A 17,950-nucleotide genomic window follows, 5' to 3' on the forward strand; every position below is an offset into this window, starting at 1 on the left:
TAGTCGCCAAGCAAAGTATTGGCAAAGTCTAGCAAATGTTCCCAGTCAATTTCCTGTGAATCCACAGGATCAACGGCCACTTGCGCATAGGAACGTTCCTGAGAACCCATTGGGTCCTCAGAAGTATGCTTGGTGCGTTTGCCAGCAGGCGGCAGTTCAGAACCCGGCAGTTCAGAACCCGGAGGCAACTCCTCCGTGCATGGCACCATATCCTCTGTCTCCTCTGCATCGGAATCAGGGCCAAGGGCTGCCACCGTCTGTTCGAGAAAATCCATATCCAGGCCAGCCATACTGCTGTCTTCTCATTCGCGCTCTCTCTCTCGCTCTCGCTCTCTTTCTTTCCTGTACCGCGGCGCTGGCCAAGGACGGATTCCACAAACACAGCCAATGTAACCAGAAATTTACCTGTCAGCCTGAGTCGTGGCCTGTCCCACGAACGCGTGTGGCAGGGTGCAACCCTAACAGTGCAAGGGCCTGAGGGTGGGACACAGGTCTGGCAGTCGACAGCAGCACGGGATAGTCGAGGGCGCAGGGCAGGGGCCTCGCCAGCAGAAACCCTAAACACAGAGGGCGAACGAACGAAACGCTGGTGCAGAGGCCACCACTCAGGCGGGCGACAACAGGGCGGGGGCCACTGGCGATGGGCCGACCAGCAGCGGGGCGAGGGACCCAGTCGCGCCCGACGGAACAGGACGCCAGGGGCAGCCGCGGCCAACGGGGCGTCAGGGGCGGGCAACAGGTGACGGGCCTGCAGGCGACGGGCAGCTGCAGGCGACGGGCAGCTGCAGGCAACAGGCGACGGGCGACGGGCAGCTGCAGGCGAGGGGCAGCTGCAGGCGACGGGCGGCAGGCAGCTGCAGGCGACGACGTGCGCAGACGACGGTGAACCTGGCTATGGCGGCGCGACAGGCGACGCGCTCTCCGACATCGCATTTCCGCCTCCTTGCTCTCTCCTCTCCAGAAATCTCTCTCTCTCTCTCTCTCTCTCTCTCTCTCTCTCTCTCTCTCTCTCTCTCTCTCTCTCTCTCTCTCTCTCTCTCTCTCTCTCTCTCTCTCTCTCTCTCTCTCTCTCTCTCTCTCTCTCTCTCTCTCTCTCTCTCTCTCTCTCTCTCTCTCTCTCTCTCTCTCTCTCTCTCTCGTAAAACGTAATTGTATTAATTACGAAACAAAGGTACAAGTTTACATGATTACAAGATACACGAGGGCCCTAGGCCAACGTGTGTAAAATCCCAGTACTAAGCCACGAAAAAGTTACATAAGTCATGGCAAAGACCCAGAGGAAATTGCCCTATGCTAGGGAAGCAAGTCCTCCCGAGGGAGCAAGTCCGAGTGCCGAATGAGATCTATCTGCCAATGCAAGAGACCTTTAAGCCGGGCAATGTGTCTAGGTACATTAGAGGCCGAATCAAAAAGAAAGGCATTCCGCATGGTCCAAATGTGCCAGCATCCCCAGTATCTGAAAAAGTGAAATAAGATCTTCATATGCAACTGTTGCGGTGTCGGGTATTTTCGCCGCACAAAAACCCAATCGAAAGGGGTTAGTGAGGACCCCACCACTGCGCGCCAAACTTGTGACAAGAGTGACCAGATATTCTTAGCGAGTGGGCAAGAAATAAACCGATGTCGGGCCGATTCCACAGTAGTGGTACAGAAGAAACAATTGCCGTTTGAGATTCTCCACTTGGAAAGGGCCGAGGCAAGAGGAAGACCACCAATCATCACCCGCCAAAGAAAGACCTTGCATTTGAAAGGTGTCTTATTCAACCAGCCCTCCATCATAGTTGCCTTCCACCATGACTGAGATTTCCGCAATCCCCATACAGTATTAGCTTTCACACCCACTCATTGATGATCTTTAATGAGAAGATGATACACCTAATTAGCAGAGGCCTTTTCCAGACTCAACCAGCCTGCAAGGTCCCAGTCCTGCCAAGGACGATCCACCACCAGGGCAAGAAAGGGTTGCCTGCCCCGAAGCACCGACAAAAGCTGTTCCCATAAATCACGGTATCCGCGCAGGATCCTGAACAGTCTCCTGGCAGTACGAAACAATGCGAAGACATTACGAGTGGCAAGGGTGGCATCCGCAACTGAAGTCACACCCAAGCGGGCCATGCGATTAAATCTTGGTCTGAGCTCATGTTTGTCTTCCCATGAAAGTAATCTCGAGACTGCCAACAATTCCAGTTGAAAGGAGTTAGTATGCAAGCGGTCCCCCACTGGATGCCAACGCGCCTTTTGGAGCACCACTTTCCAGGAGCCGACTAAATGCAGTAAACAGAGAGGAGGAGGGACTGGAAAATCGAGAGTCTGCATTAAGGACATGCCACCAGGAGCACCGAAGTCGTGTATTACCATGCCGAAGCCCGCTGTCCTCAAGAAAATAACGGGCTATAATGGTCCAGGGTGGTGGTCCACACACATAGCGCGAAAAAGAGACCAACGAAGAGCCAGCATACGAGTTTCAGCATCCAAAATAGCTCCACCACCCAGGCGTTTGGGGGTACATGTATGTGACCACGAAATCCACGAAATACTTGCGTGCAATGAATCCTTCTTCCATAACATGAAACGAATAGGGCGAGTGAGAGCCTTCAAAGTAGTAGGAGTCCAGGGCAACAATGGCAAGAAATATGTGAGCATTGGCAGCATAATTGTTTGTGCCACTTTGAGGCGGACATGAAAGGGCCACGCTTGCGACTTCCAATACATAAACTTAGCTGCCAGTTTTTGTGAAATCCACTCCAGTAGTTGCTTTGGCCGAACATCAACACCCAACGGGTACCCAAGATGCCTGACAATGGAGTCACGGGGAATAACCTGACCCTGCCAGCCCAATGACTGTAAATCCGACTCCGTGCAGCTGAGAATGGCTGATTTGAAGGCATTGATGCGAAGACCCGAAGCATGACCAAACAGTGTCCAAACAGCTAATGCCTTGCGAATGTTGTCCTTGTCTGCACGCAAAATCATAAAGCTATCATCAGCCAAAGATTGGCTAATGAAGTGCTGCCCCAAAGGAAGAGACAATCCGGCTAGTTGATCAGAAGCTGCCATTGAAGATAACATTGAAAGAACCGGGTGGGTCGCCAGGGCAAAGAAGAGAGGACTCAAAGGGCAACCCTGTCTCACTGAGCGTGCAAGGACAAATGGCTCTGTAACCCCACCATTGAGCATAACACGTGAAGAAGCCTCAGCACTAATGGTGTAGATCAATCGGGACATCCGAGTACCAAAACCCATGGCAGACATAAGTTCTGCAATGAAAGACCAGTCTAAATTGTCAAAAGCCTTTTCCAGATCCAATTGAATCAATACCACTTCCTGACTGGAGTGCCTCGCATAGTCAATAGCCATTTGCACATTTAAGATATTATGCAGAATGTTGCGGCTCTTAATGAAACCATATTGAAGAGGATGCACAATATCTGGAAGGTGCTTGTGAAGCCAATTCGCCAGCACTTTGGAAAAGATTTTATACATCGAACCCATCAAAGAAACTGGTCTCCAGTGTTGCAACATCGACGGCGAAGGGACCTTTGGAAGCAGTTTGATAAGGCCTTCTTTCCATGAGGAAGGCATGACCCCTGTTTCCCAAACCTGCTGAAACATAGCCGCCAATGGCTTCACCAGCTGGGTGGCCGAGCTCTCAAAGAATTCATTGGTGAGACCATCCCAACCAGGACTTTTATCCTTAGGCAGGTGTAACAAAACATCCATAACCTCCTCCTCGCAAATATCTGCCTTCAAAGTAGCTTGCATATCAAGCGGAACCTGCTCGGGGACGAGATCATAGAAGACTGAGCATGCATGCGTAACCTGGTTAGAAGGCGATGGAGAAGAACCAAGAAGATCCATAAAATAATTTATGCACATATTGACAGTGGTTTGTGGATCAGTGGCCATGCGACCTTCTGAATCCTGGAGTCTAGTCATATTTTCTCGAGCAGGAGAAGTATACAAGGCGTGAAAGAACTTATGAGTCTGACAAGCACTATCTTGCAATGTGTCAGTCAAGTTGTGCAGTTTGGCCTACTAATAAGATTTCAACTGAAATACTTGAATAAGATCAGCCAAAAGCATCACCAGTGACAACAAAAATTCATCATCTGGGGTGTCCATCAGCAGAGAACGGACCAAAGCCAGTAAATCCTCCACTGCGTGTCGACGCCGCCGACAAATAGAGGCATGATGGATCCCATACTACCGAGCAACCCGCTGCACATTAGAGAGCAGCCGTGCAAAGGAAGCCAAGCCCTCAGAGGCGAAGTCCAATAAAAACCTCTCAATCAATTGCTGCATGTAGCCCTGAAAGATTGGATGCTTCAAATAAGACGAGTTGAAACGTAAAGGGAGTCTATCCAGGAACTGCATAAAAGGTGCAATAGGTTGTGCAAGCATCTCAAGCTGGAGAGGGAAATGGTCCGACAAGGCATATTGCTGCAAGACTTTCATTTCCAGCATCTCGGGAAGAAAATCATCCCCCTGCATGATATACATTCGGTCCAACCGCGACCAGGTAGTTGCATATTGTGTGGAATGAAAAGTAAACCCTGAAGAAGAAGGGTGGAGCCAAGACCAGAGATCTTGCTTAAGTACGTGAAGAGCAAAGGCATTCCATACCCGACTTTCCGGAGCATCCATTACCGAATGCCCTAAAGTGGACTGAGAAGAGTCAACACACATATTGAAATCCCCCATCAAAAAACCCCTTCTGCCAAGTGACATGGAGCTCTGCAAAGTCTTCCAAAGATCCCGTCGGGATGCGGGGTCATTCGGAGCATAGAGACCCAGCAACCATAAAATCTCTCCTTCAAATAAAACTTCGATTACCACAAAGCGGCCCGGTACATCATTTTTAATAAGAACACGCTGGTATTTCTCATGGACAATCATAAGCACGCCCGAATAGTGCATAGCATGTGTCCCTGCATAAAATAGGCGAAACCCATGGCAATCCACAACTTTTCCTGCTTCACCGTGACTCTTGTGCTCAACCGCACACAAGATATCCCACTGGTTCTCATGCAAGACAGTCCACATGGCATGTTGCTTATGACGAGAACAAATGCCTCGCACATTCCACGTGGCTATCTTCATATATCTTCAAAAAAAGAGAATCAGGAACGAGGCACCTGTTGCCTCGATTTCACCTTTTCTGCGAGAGCGTCCAGGACACCTTCATCCAGAAAATCAGCTAACACTGCAAAAGAATTCTGGCGGCCCGCTTTAGAGCTAGATGGAATATCCACTGCCTTGGGAGTGGAACGGGGATAACGATGATCCCAGGGTGTAATCACATTACCTCTAGTATCAAACGCCAGCTTAGCAGGTGGGCCCTTTGGACCGTCCCTCTCTCTCTCTCTCTCTCTCTCTCTCTCTCTCTCTCTCTCTCTCTCTCTCTCTCTCTCTCTCTCTCTCTCTCTCTCTCTCTCTCTCTCTCTCTCTCTCTCTCTCTCTCTCTCTCTCTCTCTCTCTCTCTCTTCATAAAAGGTAATTGTATTAACTACGAAAAAAAAGGTACAAGTTTACATGATTACAAGATACACGATGGCTGTAAGCGAGCGTGTGTCAACTGTCAGTACAAAACCCGGACAGAGATACACAAGTCATGGCAAAAACACAGTGGAAATTGCCAAATGCCAAGGAAGTAAGTCTTCCCGAGGGAGCAAGTCAGATTGCCGAAGGAGATCTATCTGTCAAAGCAAAAGGCCTTTAAGCCTAGCAATGTGTCTAGGAACATTAGATGCCGAATCAAAAAGAAAGGCATTCCAAGTGGTCCAGTTGTGCCATCATCCCCAGTATCTAAGAAAATGGAACAAGATCTTCATATGCAACTGTGCCGGTGTGGGGTATTCTCTCTCTCTCTCTCTCTCTCTCTCTCTCTCTCTCTCTCTCTCTCTCTCTCTCTCTCTCTCTCTCTCTCTCTCTCTCTCTCTCTCTCTCTCTCTCTCGTAATGGATGTTATATTTATAAAGTACTAAACGACAAAAGAGTTACAAAAGTCATGGCAAAGACGCAGAGGAAATTGCCATATGCCAAGGAATTAAGTCCTCCCGAGGGAGTAAGTCAGAGTGCCGAATGAGATCTATCTGCCAATGCAAGAGACCTTTAAGCCTAGCAATATGTCCCTGAACATTAGAGGCTGAATCAAAAAGAAAAGCATTCCGAATGGTCCAATTGTGCCAACAGCCCCAGTATCTGAGAAAGTGAAACAAGATCTTCATATGGGACTGAGCCGGTGTGGGGTATTTGGGCCGCACAAAAACCCAATCAAAAGGGCTTAGTGAGAAACCAACCACTGCTCGCCAAACCGCTGACAAGAGTGACCAGATTTTCTTAGCGAGAGGGCAAGAAATAAATCGATGACAGGCCGATTCCACACTGGTTGTGCAAAAGAAACAATTGCCGTTGGATATTCGACGCTTGGAAAGGGCTGAAGCAAGAGGAAGACCACCAATCATCACCCTCCAAAGAAAGACCTTGCATTTGAAAGGTGTCTTGTTCAACCAGCCCTCCATCACAGTTACCTTCCACCATGACTGAGATTTACGCAATCCCCATACAGTATTAGCTTTAGTAACCAGCCATTGATGATCTTTAATCAGAAGATGATACACCTGGTTAGTTGAGGCCTTTTCCAAATTCAGCCGGCTTGCAAGGTCCCAGTCCTGCCAGGGACAATAAGAAGCAAGGGCAAGAAAGGGTTGTCTGCTCTGGAGCACCATCAAAAGCTGTCCCCATAAGTCACGGTATCCACGAGGGATCCTGAAAAGCCTCCTGGTGGCTGTACGAAACGATATCAACACATTGCGACTGGCAAGGGTGGCATCTGCAACTGAAGTCAAGCCCAAGCATCCCATGCGGTTAAATTTTGGTTTGAGCTCATGTTTGCCTTCCCAAGAAAGTAATCGCGAGGCTGCCAACAATTCCAGTTGAAAAGAGTTAGAAGCTAAGCGGTCCTCCGTTGGATGCCACTGAGCCTTCTGGAGAACCAATTTCCAGGAACATACCAAATGAGCAAGCAGGGAGAGGATGAAGGACTAGAAAACCAAGAGTCTGCATTAAGAACATGCCACCAGGAGTTCCGAATTTGGGTATTACCATGCACAAGCCCGTGCTCCTCAAGAAAATAACGGGCTATAAAGACCCACGGGTAATGATCCAAGCACATGGCACGAAAAAGAGACCAACGGAGTGCCAGCATATGAGTTTTGGTATCCAAAATAGCCCCGCCACCCATGCGTTTGGGGGTACATGCATGCGACCAAGAAATCCATGAAATGCCTGCATGCAAGGAATCCTTCTTCAATAACATGAAACGAATGTACTGAGTAAGAGCATTCAATGTAGGTTTAGTCCAAGGCAGCAATGGCAAGAAATATGTGAGCATTGGCAACATAATTGTCTGAGCCACTTTGAGGCGAACATGGAAGGGCCAAGCCTATGACTTCCATTGTGAAATCCACTCTAGTAGTTTCTTTGGCCGAACATCAATACCCAAAGGGTACCCAAGATGCCTGACAATGGAACCACGGGGATCTCTCTCTCTCTCTCTCTCTCTCTCTCTCTCTCTCTCTCTCTCTCTCTCTCTCTCTCTCACGGACAGGGACAGGTCGCCATCTCTCCTCGACTCCACCATGGCCTCCCTCCCTCCCTCCCTCCCTCCCTCCCTCCCTCCCTCCCTCCCTCCCTCTCTCTCTCTCTCTCTCTCTCTCTCTCTCTGTGTGTGACATGACGGGTATGCTCTGACGTGATGGGTATGCTCTGACGGGTATGCTCTGACGTGACGGGATAGGTTGTCAAGTCTGATGCAGGACAGGTCATCAGTAATGCAAGCGTAATGCAAGACAGATCGTCAAGTTTGATACAAGTCTGAGGTCGTCAGTAATGCAGGCGTGAGCTCTCTCTCTGATACAAGCATGATCTCTCTAATGCAGTAATGCTGTACTGACGAATGTCCTGTGACAAAAATACATGCTGTGAGGAATGTACTGTGACAAATGAGAATGCTGTAGTGAGAATGCTGTGACGAAGGTACTAACGCAGGAGCACTAAGAATGCTGTAAATGTACTGACGCAGGAGTACTAAGTGAACAGTGATGGAATGTACCTGCAGTAAACAGTGGTGGGCCTTGTGAACAGTATCTGCAGGGATGCGCAGTGACTGATGGGACAGTTTTGTGTCATGACTGTGACTGTATAAGAAATCTGTTGACTCTCTCAGAGTGACGTAAATGCAGACCTATGTGAATGTACTGAGATTGCAAATGTACTCAGACTGATGTGAACCTTGCCGTGCGGTGTAGACTGGAGACCTGCGTGAATTACGACTTACGCACGTTAACATTTCATGCTACAGTGACACTTTAGGTGAGATTGGCAGTTCTATGCTACATTGATAGTTTATGCTACAGTCATATTTTATGATGCACTCACATTGACAGTTTATGATATACTGACAGTTCATGCTATAGTGATAGTTTATGTTACTGGTTTACTACTCTAGTCAGACTGTAAACAGTTTTATGCTATAGCACATACTATAATCATGATGGAAAAATTTGACAATGAAGGAATCACAAAACCAACCATGGAAACAATGTTTCATACACCGCCAAAGAACACGATATACAAAACCTATGGGCGTAAAACCCGAGATTGGAATGTCTCTCCAAGGTCAAGTAGATATGGGAAGACATCCCACAAAATTAATGAAACACTATATGAGGAGATGTTGACCATACTCCGTGCTGAAATGCATATCATGAGGAAGGAAATGGAAAATGATATACAAGAGCGGGTTCGAGCTGAAATGATGGAAGAACTAAAAAAGGAGATGCAACAAACATTGGATGCACACATGGCAGAGAAAGACTCAATGATCTCTAATCTACAAGAAGAACTAGAGGAATGCAAAAAGAAACTGGACGCACAAAAGGAACCACAAATCACACCGGAACTACAAAAAGAAATAGATGTTTTAAAAAAGGATATGCACACCTATGCAAGTGTGGCGGAAGGCACCCAAAAGAAAATGGAGAGATATTGTCAAAGAAAATGCAGAATGGATAGATGTGGCAAAAAAGAACAAAGGAATGCATGGCAACAAAGTGGAAGTTATGAATGCCACCTTGGAAGAAGAGGCAAAAAGACGGGCATGCGCACTCCACGTAAGAGTGGTTGGACTAGATAAGAAAAGCTCCCCAATTGAAGATGCTACAGCTCTTGCACCAAAATTGGGGCTACAGATGTACCCATCATTGGGGCTTGGCGAGTCGGGAAAGCTGACACAAAAACAAAAGTCCTCATCTTGAAGTTTGGAGACTTGGAAAAGAAGAGAGCCTTCCTCTCCAAGAGGATCGCTCTCAAAGGAGAAAAGATCTACCTAGATGAAGACCTCACCCCAGCCCAGATAGCCCACAGGAGGGAAAATATACCATGTGTTCTAGAGGCACGGAAAGCAGGTAAATGGGCTGTCTGCAGAGATGGAAGAATCATCATCACAGAGAAAAGGACAGCATGATGGTGCACGGCCTATGAGACCCTGAAGTTCACACTGTGGAATTGCAATGGCTCCCTTAAGACAAATGCAGGTTATTTTGAGGATACTTTCAAAGGGATAGACATTGCTATGTATACTGAGACACATCAATGTAAAGACAGCCGTCTACCTAATGTATATGGATATAGATGGGAAAGTTTATATCGCCCTCAGCCTAGGCGGCCTGGAGGGACGAGGGGATCAAGAGGTGTGGCAATTCTATTTAGAGAAGAGCTCCGAGATACAATCCAAGTGGTACATAGAGATGTAGAGGCAAGATACATGTGGATCAGGTTACGTACAAGTAGAACTCGAGACATGTATATTGCCATATGCTACTTTCCCCCTGCATACTCTAAGCTTGCCCCTAAAGAGGCATCCCCGTATACACCACTATATGAAGACATAATGAGATTTATGAGAATTGGGGATGTTCTACTAGCAGGAGACTTTAATACACGCATAGGAAGCAACCAATCTGCTTTCTTTGACACTAGTGATGAGATGTTCAGAGATATTGCATTAGATGAAGTGGGATTAGTTAGATCAGCCCAAGATAGAGAGAGAACAGAATATGGAACACACCTACTCGCATTGGGAAGTGCACATGGTTTGGCCATCCTTAACGAGCTGCCACAATGGCCAAGATCTAATGGTTTCACATGTTGGAATAACAAGAAAGGGTCAAGCACAGTGGACTATTTGATTGGATCACCCAACTTGCTACCTGACATAAAAAGCTTTGAAATCTCAGACAGACCAATTGGATTAGCAGTAGACCATGCTATTCTAGCTTTCACAATGCAATATGGGCATATACACGAAGCACAGCCACACATACCAAAATTACCACGCTATGATTTTATGGAAGCGACCTCACACATATACAGCACTACTGTGCCAGATGCATTGAGGGAGCTAGACACACAGGCCTCTCTGGATGAGTTTACAAGACAGTTGGCCGAGATAATACACACTTCAGCAGCCTATGCTTTCCCACACACTACACCGTCACATAAACCTCCACGAGGTAATGCCCCACAGATTGGCTGGTATGATGATGAGTGCAGAGAGACACGAGCACGTTTTCAGCAAGAGGTGGCACTTGGCATATGTACACATAAGCATGCTCGAACACTCTTCAGACGATTGGTACGCAAAAAGAAGCGGGAATACCTGAGCAGACTAGAAACAGAAATGTATTCCATGTTCTTCGGACAGGACAGCAAGAGAGCATGGAAAAAGATGCATGAGAACCAGCCACCCTTACAGATTACTAGACCGGATGATTGGCATGGATATGCTTGTACACTCTATGATGTTCCTGGCCAAGAGCCTATGCCACTCCCCTCAACCTCAAGACCAGCAAATTGCAGATTTTTCACAGAAAAAAAAGTGAGGAATGCCATATGGAAACTGAAAAATGGAAAAGCCCAAGATCATGATGGTTTAGTAGCTGAACACTTCGCGCATGCTTGTGATATCTTGGCACCAAGGCTGGCTCACATCTTTAATAGGGCAGTTTGTGAGGGATTTCCAACCTGTTGGTCAGACCATACTATTGTGCCGCTCTTTAAGAGTGGAGACCCCGCGCTACCTAGTAACTATCGAACTATCATGATTGGACACATGCTGGCCAAAATATATGGCTCTATCATGGAACAAGCATTGAGTGAATGGGCTGAGATGCATGGCCTGAGATCAAAAGGCCAGGCTGGCTTCAGGAGGGGATATACAACTCTAGACCATATCTTTACATTGAGGGCAATCATCGAAGAAGGCAAGGCATTCAAGAAAAAGATCTACTACTGTTTTGTGGACTTTTGCAAGGCCTTTGACACAGTGCCACGTGCTAGACTCATGAGAAGAATGCAAAACATTGATGTGCCTGTAGAGATACAGTGGAGTATCTATGCCTTGTATGAGACAGCGACGGGCAGAGTACGAACACCTAAGGGCATCTCAAATACAGTCAATAGCACCATTGGGGTGAAACAAGGCTGTCCACTTTCACCGACACTATTTGGGTTGTACATAGATGAAATTTCAGAATATGTGGACAGAACTGGTGGAGCCGGAGCCACCCTAGCATGAGTGCTGATACCATTACTGCTTTATGCCGACGATATTGTACTTATATCTAACTCACCTGAGGGATTAAATAGACACTTGGATGCATTATCAACTTTTTGCAGAGATAGAGATCTTAAGGTGAACCTTGGGAAAACTAAAGTTATGGTATTTAACACTTCAGCTGCTTGGGTGACAAGAGCTGAGCACCAGTTTACTTTTGATGGAGAGCCAGTGGAGATGGTTAGACAGTATGTCTATTTGGGGGTCACATTGAAGGGACCACAGTTCTCTTGGAGAGAGACATCAGAGGCTCGTTTGGCAAAAGCATATGCAGCCTTAGGTGCATTGGAGAGGCAATGTGCTCACATACAATTTCATGAGCCACGCACCAAATTGTGGCTTTTTGACACCCTGGTTACACCCACACTCCTATATGGGGCAGCTATTTGGGGTCCGAGTCTCTTTCACACGAGGAGACAGCCTTTGGGAGACCAGAATGGACCAAAGAAGGAATACTATGACGGGTGGGAGCATATGGAAAGACCACTGGTCATGATGATCTCACGTAAGATACGAGCGAAGAGCTTGACCCCACATGAGATTGTCAGAGCTGAGTTGGGAGCATCACCCATGGTGGCTGAGGCCTTGGTCCAGGCAGTGACTTTCATACATAGACTATGGGAGCTCCCCCAAGATAGATACCCACGGCTAGCTCTGGCCTCTTCTAGACAACTAGCAGCAGATGGTGACAGACACTGTTGGTATGCTCAGATGAGTACATGGATGAGTCTACATGGGCTGCAGATTAACAGACTACCCCCCTTTGACTATAGCCTGGATTGCCCTACACTTGACCTAAGCCGATCAGAGCTAAACCATGTGATCAGAGCAGACATACTAAAGTTAGATACGGAGAAGAACTGGATCCAACCTCCCTCCCCCCATGGCACGAGGATGGCACGCTACCAGACCCACTTCCTTCAGGTATCTGAGGATGGTTTCATCACCCGACCCAATTACATGGACACACAGCTGCGTCATGGACTACGCATAGTTATTGGTCAGATCCGCACCTCATCCCACCGCCTGAGGATTGAGACAGGCAGATGGGAGGGTATACAGACAGAGGAACGCATATGCCCACTATGCGACACAGAGCCAGAGACAGAGGAACACTACAACTGCCGATGCACTGTATATTATGATATACGAGGTAGATACCACTGTCTGTTTCGAGAGGGTTTTGGACCCTTGAGATGGATCATGCAGTTTGAGGATCAAAGATGCTTGGGATTCTTCCTCTTGGAGCTCCAAAGGCGCAAAGCAACAATTCTACGGAGTAGGAGGCCCCCACAGCTCGGCTCACATAGACAGAGAGCAGTCACTCACTTTTTCACTGATACACGTCAGAGTATGGCAGATACCACTACTACTGCCACACAGCCTACAGGAGTACATCATCATTGGACCTCATCTTTTGTAGGTGTCCCTTTGGATAGAGCAGTGGCACTTAGCCGGTCTAGGCGCCCACGTCCACCTGAACAAAGGCCTAGACATCCACACCACAGACAAATTAAAGCCATCATTGAGCGCCACAGGAGACAGATGCCGAGACACCTCAGCCATGCAGAGATACACCTCCTTAGAGGACAAGCATCTGATTGATAGAGAGTTTTCCTTTTTCTACTTTCACTTTTAGATCATTGGCATGTTTCCCTTTTATAGGACACTATTTCATTTTTTCAGTCTTATAGGCATGTTTTTCATCTTTTCTCGTTCCAAATGAGAAACACACCATCATTGTATGTATTGCTTTGGTCTTATAGGCCACATTGGCCTTTTAGAGACGTTAATATACTCTCTCTCTCTCTCTCTCTCTCTCTCTCTCTCTCTCTCTCTCTCTCTCCAGATTACTAGACTAGATGATTGGAATGAATATGCTTGCACACTTTATGATATTCCTCACCAAGAGTATATGCCACTCCTATCTGTCAAAAGACGGCGTACCAACGAGAGAGTAGGGTTTGCGGGGAGGAACATGGAGTGAACTCGGCAAACACTGAGAAGAGAAGAGAAGAGAAACTCTAATGAATGGAATGATGAAGATCTGAATCATGGAATGAATGTGATACAAGGGAACAAAGATACCATAGCACAAGGAAGATGATGAAGACAGTCATGAACCACGAACCACAATGTCCTCTTCAAGAGGTGTGAGGGCAGTGGAGAGGCTAGAGAGAAGGGGTGATGGACTGAATGAATCAACCGGAAAGAATGAGTGAGAGAGTGGCCTATAAATAGGCACATTCAGTCTAGGGTAGCGCCGCTTTTTGGGGCTGCAAACCCTAAACATAAACCCTAAACGCAAAATGCAGAAATGCAAAAAACGCAGACTGCGGGTGAAGGGTGAAGGGTGAAGGGTTTCTCAACACCCTCAAGCGCAAGACTAGCAAATTGCAGATTTTTCACATTAAAAAAAGTGAGGAATGCCATATGGAAACTGAAAAATGGAAAATCCCAAGACCATGATGGTTTAGTAGCAGAACACTTCACGCATGCTTATGATATCTTGGCACCAGCACCGGTTCACATCTTTAATAGGGCAGTCTATGTGAGGGATTTCCAACCAGTTGGTCAGACCATACTATTGTGCCACTCTTTAAGAGTGGAGACCCCGTGCTACTGAGAGTAACTATTGAACTATCATGATTGGACACATGCTAGCCAAAATGTATGGCTCTATTGTGAAACAAGCATTGAGTGAATGGGCCGAGATGCATGGCCTGAGATCAAAAGGCCAAGTTGGCTTCAAGAGGGGATATACAACTCTAGACCATATCTTTACATTGAGGGAAATCATCGAAGAAGGCAAGGCATTCAAGAAACAAATCTACTGTAGTTTTGTGGACTTTCGCAAGGCCTTTGATAGGGTGCCACGTGCGAGACTCATGAGAAGAATGCAAGACATTGATGTGCTCGTAAAAATGCACTGACAGTATCTATGCCTTGTATGAGATAGTGATAAGCATTGTATGGACACCTGAGGGCATCTCAAATACAGTCAATAGCACCATTGGGGTGAAACAAGGCTGCCCACTTTCACCGACACTATCTCGGTTGTACATAGATGAAATTTCAAAATATGTGGACAGAACTGGTGGGGCCGGAGCCAACCTAGCTAGAGCGTTAATACCATTACTGCTTTATGTGGACAGTATTGTGCTTATATCTGACTCACTCGAGGGACTGAATAGACACTTGGATGCATTATCAGCTTTTTGCAGAGATAGAGACCTAAAGGTGAACCTTGGAAAACTAAAGTTATGGTATTTAACACTTCATCTACTTGGGTGACAAGAGCTGAGCACCAGTTTACTTTCGATGGAGAGCCAGTGGAGATGATCAAGCAGTATGTTTATTTGGGTTTCACATTGAAGGGACCACAGTTCTCTTGGAGAGAGACATCAAAGGCTTGTTTGGCAAAAGCATATGCAGCCTTATGTGCATTGGAGAGGAGATGTGCTCACATACAGTTTCATGAACCGCACACCAAACCGTGGCTTTTTGACACCTTGGTTACACCCACACGCCTATATGGGGCAGCTATTTGGGGTTCGAGTCTCTTCCACATGAGGAGACAGCCTTGGGAGACTAGAATGGACCAGAGAAGGAATACTATGACGGGTGGGAGCATATGGAAAGACCACTGGTCATGATGATCTCACATATGATATGAGCGAAGAGCTTGACCCCACATGAGATTGTCAGAGTTGAGTTGGGAGCATCACCCATGGTGGTTGAGGCCTTGGTCCAAACAATGACTTTCATACATACACTATGGGAGCTCCCCCAAGATAGATACCCACCGCTAGCCCTGGTCTCTTCTAGATAGCTAGCAGCAAATGGTGAGTGACATTGTCGGTATGCTCAGATTAGTACATGGATGAGTTTACATGGGCTATAGATTGACAAAATATCCCCCTTTGATTATAGCCTGGATTTCCCTACACTTGACCTAAGCCGATCAAAGCTAAACCATGTGATTAGAGTAGACATACTGGGGTTAGATACGAAGAAGACTTGGATCCTCCCCCCCTTCCCCCATGACACGAGGATACCAAACCCACTTCCTTCAAGTATTTGAGGATGGTTTCATCACCCAACCTGGTTACATGGATACACAGTTGCCTCATGGATTGCGCATAATTATTGGTCAGATCCACACCTCATCCCACCACCTAAGGATTGAGACAAGCAGATGAGAGGGCATACAGACAGAGGAACGCATATGCCCAGTATGCAACAAAGAGCCAAAGACAAAGGAACACTACATCTGCTAATGCATAGTATATTATGATATACAAGGCAGATACTACTATCTATTTCAAGAGGGTTTTGGACCCTTGAGACGAGTCATGCAGTTTGAGGATCAGAGATGCTTTGGTTTCTTCCTCTTGGAGCTCCAAAGGCACAGAGCAGCTATTCTATGGAGTAGGAGGCCCCCATAGCTTGGCTCACATAGACAGAATTTGGGCCTCATCTTCTATAGGTTTCCCTTTGGATAGAGTAGCGGCACTTAGTCGGTCTAGGCGCCCACGTCCACCCAAACGAAGGCCTAGACATCCACACCACAGACAAATTAGAGCCATCATTGAGCGCCACAAGAGACAGACGCCAAGACGCCTCAGCCATGCAGAGATACATCGCCTTAGAGGACAAACATCTCATTGATTGAGTTTCCTTTTTGTACTTTTACTTTTAGATCATCGACATGTTTTCTTTTTATAGGACACTATTATACTTTTTCAGTCTTATAGGCATGTTTTTCTGGCTGCCATTGTTGCATGGTGAAAGGGCCTTCACTGAGATATGTTCTCACCTCTTGTTCCAGGGTTAGGATTTGTTGGGTTCCTACGTTTGCTGTTGTTTTCAGGTCATCTAGGTTCTCAAAGTTGAATGGGGTATTCACACGTGACCCATCTTAAATTATTACAAGTCATTGATCTCAGCCTCGTAGAGCAAGTGACGCCACACAAACTTATTGACTCCCATCGAAAAGCCCCCAATATTTAAACCAGCTATCCTTCAACACATGCCAAAAGGCACTTCCAGTCTGCAACAACTGCCTCGGGCATTCCTGGCACACCCTATCCTACTGCATCTAGACCAAACAAGTGCTCAAAGCCAGCCCACCATCAGCAATCAAGCCATAGGAAGAAACAAATCAGACGTGGGCAGGCAATTCTCCCAAAGGCACCTCCAAAAGGCAGACTGAAAGGCTTTCATTAATGCAATCTTTAGCACATACTTTTCTACATGAAACTCAGTGGATTTTTAAGTGCCTTCTGATTTTAAGTCAATAAATATGAATATAGACTATAGAAAACATAGCTGACTTCTTACATTCAGAATTTAAATGTTAGTAAAATGGTCAATTGTACATGTTGCAACTTGCATTCAAAAAGAGAACTGGTCGACTAGAAATGCGTACCTTCTGAGATTCTACTTTGCAAACTAGCTCCTGACAAAGTTAGCTCATAGAGAGGAGCCTGCCAAACACTGGCAAACTTCAAAAAGTCTACACATAGAGAACTATTTTTTCCTTCCAATTTTTCATTTGTCTCCTGCTGGCCTTTCTCTGTTTCATCATCAAATACCCGATCTTCAATGCTGCGAAGAAGTGACAAGACTTCTGGCAGTGTTCTGAATGCTTTGTGACAATCATTAATCAACTTTCTGACTTCCTGAGTAAATAACAGCAAAACATGAGACACGTATTCATCATTTCCAATGCTCTAAAGACTTTCCAGTTTCTTTAGCATCATAACATCTATTGTATAATTAAATTAGGATAGTTTTACATTGTTTCTGTTAAGAGAGCTGTTAAGCTTTTAATAACTTTCGAACATCAACAAATAAAAGCTACAACTTACAACCACTAAGAAGAGCTCAAGAAATAGCATGTTAGGATTCCTGCTGTATCTTCATAATATGGGTTCCAGAACTCATTTGACCATTTAACCAGAGGAGATCTGGCACAGAGTTAAGAATACATAGAAGGCTGAATTAGACAAGGTGTGAGCAAAAGATAAATGCATAGGCTGACACAACAAGGCTTAGAGCACACACAGTATAGTGTGTTCATGAAAATAAAGATATCATAACCAAAGGTTTGGCATACCAGCTGAATTGACATAAAGCCAGCTTGCCTGCGAATTATCAGTGACGTTACGCCATCTATCTAGTTAACTGCCTAATATTTCCTAAGACGAGCAACCCAGTCAAATGGTATTGATGTATGATCATGTTGTTTGTCGATCAGAGACTGTAACT

General features: G+C 46.3%; 1 protein-coding gene across 2 annotated transcripts in view; it reads right to left on the reverse strand.

Annotated features, from left to right (window-relative positions):
• LOC148039757 (Methyltransferase MT-A70 family protein) overlaps positions 1–17,950 on the reverse strand; it is a 231,150-nt gene that overhangs the window by 158,531 nt on the left and 54,669 nt on the right. For both annotated transcript variants that reach the window (XM_087693652.1, XM_087693648.1), the window contains exon 2: positions 17,109–17,361. In XM_087693652.1, coding sequence (XP_087549778.1) covers positions 17,109–17,361 — 253 coding nt within the window. The remainder of the gene's footprint in view (positions 1–17,108; positions 17,362–17,950) is intronic.

This window comes from Lygodium microphyllum, chromosome 2, assembly GCF_053477565.2.
Source record: "Lygodium microphyllum isolate KBCC chromosome 2, Lygodium_microphyllum_v1.1.10, whole genome shotgun sequence".
Lineage (NCBI taxonomy): Eukaryota > Viridiplantae > Streptophyta > Polypodiopsida > Schizaeales > Lygodiaceae > Lygodium > Lygodium microphyllum.